At 43.9% G+C, this 3,953-nt stretch overlaps 1 protein-coding gene across 1 annotated transcript in view; it reads right to left on the bottom strand.

Moving 5' to 3' along the window:
• Positions 1-3,709, bottom strand: part of LOC141788208 (adhesion G-protein coupled receptor G5-like) — a 20,415-nt gene extending 16,706 nt beyond the window's left edge. Inside the window, exons 1-5 of the mRNA XM_074667080.1 lie at positions 3,658-3,709; positions 2,518-3,344; positions 2,356-2,437; positions 2,061-2,202; positions 1,095-1,214 (exon numbers count right to left, since the gene is read on the bottom strand). Coding sequence (XP_074523181.1) covers positions 1,095-1,214; positions 2,061-2,202; positions 2,356-2,437; positions 2,518-3,343 — 1,170 coding nt within the window. The 5' untranslated portion in view covers position 3,344; positions 3,658-3,709. The remainder of the gene's footprint in view (positions 1-1,094; positions 1,215-2,060; positions 2,203-2,355; positions 2,438-2,517; positions 3,345-3,657) is intronic.
• Positions 3,710-3,953: the final 244 nt, after the last annotated feature.

Raw genomic sequence — 3,953 nt, 5'->3', positions numbered from 1 at the left:
GTACTGGCGGGGTTACCCAACATTAAATTTAACACTGTTTTGAGCCTTTTTGTTGCCGTTAGTACAAACGTTCCGTTTTCCTCACCAGCAGCTGAACATGCAGACAGGCCCTGGACTCTAAACACAGAGAGCATCCATCCATCCATCCATCCATCCATCCATCCATCCATCCATCCATCCATCCATCCATCCATCCATTTTCTTAACCGCTTATCCTGTTCAGGATCGCGGGTGGCTGGAGTCTATCCCAGCTGTCATTGGGCGAAAGGCGGGGTACACCCTGGACTGGTCGACAGTCAGTCGCAGGGCTGACACAGAGACAGACAACCATTCACTCACACACTCCTAGGCACAGTTTAGAGTGATCAATTAATCTGGTGAGCATCTTTTTGGACTGTGGAAAGAAGCCGGAGCACCCAGAAAGAACCCACTCATGCACGGGGAGAAGATGCAAACTCCACACAAAAAGGCCCACCGGCCAATCTGGAAATCTGGTGACCTTCTTGCTGTGAGGCTGCAGCCATGGCGCCACCATGCAGCCACAGAGAGCATGTTTAAGTCTAATCTAACCTGTTAAATCTGCACCAAACCTTATTTTCTACACCATATTTACCCCTTGAACAAGTCATGTAAAGGGCATAAATCATAAACACTCTGATATGTTTCAAAACGAGCCATACTTTTTAGAAACTTTTAAAGATTGACAACATCCAGAAGAAGAGAAATTAAAAGAGTATTTTTCTTTTCTTTGAATGTGCAGTAGGTGCAGTAACCCCTGTCCTCTGACCTCCAATGTATTTTCTCTTGTACTGTGTTTATTATGGTTCTACCTGAAGAGGATAAGAGGTTTAGAAAGTGGATGGATGGATGGATGGATGGATGAAGTATGGGTCAGTTTTATCAGGATTATTGTGTCTGTTTCAGACTGCAGGTTGCATTAATAGTGAGAAGGCCTGTAGTGCACAGACCCGTTCAGCTGCTGGTTGGAAGGCCAGAGCAGGGTCTCCTGTCCAACCTGTTTGTGACTGATGGGGCTGAACAGTGGGTCAAAGTTCATGAACTTCTTCCAACAAACTGTGAGTGCGATATCTGACCTCATTAGTTTCAGGCCAGGTGAGCATGCAGAACACCACCGTGTTGTTTGAGCCTGCTTCGATCTCCTTCGGCAGCCGAACGACCACTTTGCTGTTGTTGACAGCGGCTCCTGATGCTGCCTACAGGCACAGAGCAAACACAGGGCCACGCTGTAAAATTCTATTTCTTGAAATACTCAGGAAACTGATTGCCTCCAAATTTCCAAGTAAAAGAGATCATTAATTTGAAGACTCATGCCATGACATTAACCTTTAGTGTAGTTAACATAAAATCATTTGTTAGGTTAATGATAAAATGTCAGTTCATATAGTTATTTTTGTTGTGAAGGTGTTTTGTAACTGTGAGTGAGGAGGGAACACAGTGGATACAAGCCACTGCTGTTCTTTGCACAGAGGGTACAGACTGTCTGTGCTTTACATGGCACAGACCAGCTGTTTATGCTCCATGACAATGACCTCCTGTCTGTCTGAGCCCTTACCCATCAACACATCTCATTTATTAGCATAAACACTAAACGCACTGTAAAAATCTTTGAGTAGATGGGCCCATGTCCTGTGGAGCACAGACAGCCAGTCCGCGCAGTGGAGACAGCCTGTGCCCCCCTGTTTCAGGTGGACATAGACTTTTAAGTTGAAACATATTTGGTAGATGAGATGATGCAAACGTATGTGTAATCACAACAACTTCAGTAATCTTTGGTCATCCTGACTCAAAATAAGATGTAAGAACAACAAATGTATTTTGCAGTGCAGTAAACATCCAAAACACAGCTCATAGTGTATGTCAAACATGTGGATGGTTTACTGTAGCAACAGCACAATAGCTCCTGGTAGTTATCAGTGTTTGCTGATGATAGAAATTATAACTTGTCTCAGAATAAGGTAGGAGTGCTGAGGATGGCGTCAACATTTCATCAGACTGCGGAGAGGTTTTGACCCTTCAAACTGAAGAACGGAGAGCCTCACCTCATTTTCGCTGGCATAGATGTCAAGGCCCATAAACGGGCCTTTGGGTTTGTACAGCAAGGCCACCAGGTTGTCTGCGGACACGGATGTGGTCTCATTGACCTCTGTCCTCTCCAGGAGCTGCTCCAGGCTCTTCATGGCTCTAAGGGAAGAGGAGGAGAAGTTTCAGAATGGAACACGTACTGCCGTCCTCTGTAAAATATGCATGTTCTCTTAATATTATACTTATAACATTTACTGGCTTATTCCAGACACACACAACAAACACAAAATCAGCTGTAGAAAATGCTTTTACTCAATAGAGTCTCGGCGTCTGGTCTTGGTGTTCTTCAAAACCTTGTTCACGCCCTGCATACAGGATGTTGCGTCTGAAACCCCTGAAGAGAATGAAAATGGTTAAGGTCTGAATGGTAAACAGGATTAGAGGATTAACATGTGAAAGTGTGAACTGGCTTACCTCTATGTTTCCTTCCTTTACAGTGTTTCAGATACTGTCCTGGATCTTCATCATCCTGACCCTGATTTGCTTCTGAATCCTCATCATTATTCTCATCTTTAACATTTCCCCCAGTCTCATCTTTATCATCTTCTTCAGCCTCATCTTTAATATCTTCTTCAGCCTCATCTTTAATATCTTCTTCAGCCTCATCTTTATCATCTTCTTCAGCCTCATCTTTATCATCTTCTTCAGCCTCAGCCTCATCATCTTCTTCAGCCTCATCTTTATCATCTTCTCCAGCCTCATCTTTATCATCTTCTCCAGCCTCATCTTTATCATCTTCTTCAGCCTTTTCTTTATCATTTTTCTCAGCCTCATCTTCTTCATTTCCCTCAGCCTCATCTTTTTCATCCTGTTTTTCATCCTCATCTTTATCATCATCTTCATCCTCATCTGTACTTGGACTTTGGGTCTCGACTGATTCTGAGCTTTGATTCTCACTTGAACCTGATTCATGACCCTCATCGGTATCTCGGCGTTGATCTAAATCTTGGTTGTGGTTCTGTCCACCCTGAGCCGGATTACAGATCTGATTATTCTCTGAGTCTTGCTTTTGATCCTGTTTTGTGATTAAGTTTCTGTTTAGAACATCATCTGACCCCTGACACCGATAGTGACTTGAGGTTTGCTTTCCGCCTCTCCTTGGATCTGGACCTGCAGCCTGGCTCCGACCTGGACTATAGTTTTCAATCTTGCCTGGACCTTTTTTTGGATGCCCAGGTTTGCAAATGACATGAAGAGACACCAGGGACAAGACCAGCCCAAAGAGGAGCCACCTCTCCATCCTGTGAGGGGAAGGAGATTTGTTTAGAACAAAACCCTGAGATGAGCCCATTAAAGACATATATTATTAAAACCAGAACACCAAGGACTCCATCAGAACAAGGTGAGTGGTTGTTAAAGCTGCGACACAGACACACAGGGAAGTCCGAACAATGAAACCATTTATTCATCTGAACCAGGTTACACCCAAACACGCCAGTCGCCTTCACACTCTCCCTGAAAACGTTAATCTGATGTTTTAATCCCTCAGATTTGACTCTAGCATCAACACAAACCAGTTGGCTTTAACAAGGAGGGGATCAAATGGTCTCTTACCTGCTGATGTGTCGGAGTCCTCGTAGAAAGTTCAGGGTCTGATGAAAACCCACAACTGATGTGACAGCAGGAAGGCAAAGTGAGGAAACCAGATCACTAGGCAGAAAAACACAGGAAGTCAATGAGAAAAAAAAAACATGTAGAAGACTAATAAGAAGAAAGAGGAAGCTGCAGCAGGTGAATGTGGGTCAGTGTGAAAAAAACTCAGTCAATAAATGATACTCAGCAAAGAACAGTGACCCTGCTGTTCATTCGATGTGCATCTTCAACACTTGAAAGGTTCCTGTGAGAGGCGA

Source organism: Halichoeres trimaculatus, unplaced genomic scaffold (genome assembly GCF_033239565.1).
Source record: "Halichoeres trimaculatus isolate MK-OKI-2021-1 unplaced genomic scaffold, fHalTri1.1 fHalTri1_scaffold_3, whole genome shotgun sequence".
Taxonomy (NCBI): Eukaryota; Metazoa; Chordata; class Actinopteri; order Labriformes; family Labridae; genus Halichoeres; species Halichoeres trimaculatus.
This window is presented reverse-complemented; position numbering and strand designations above follow the sequence as displayed.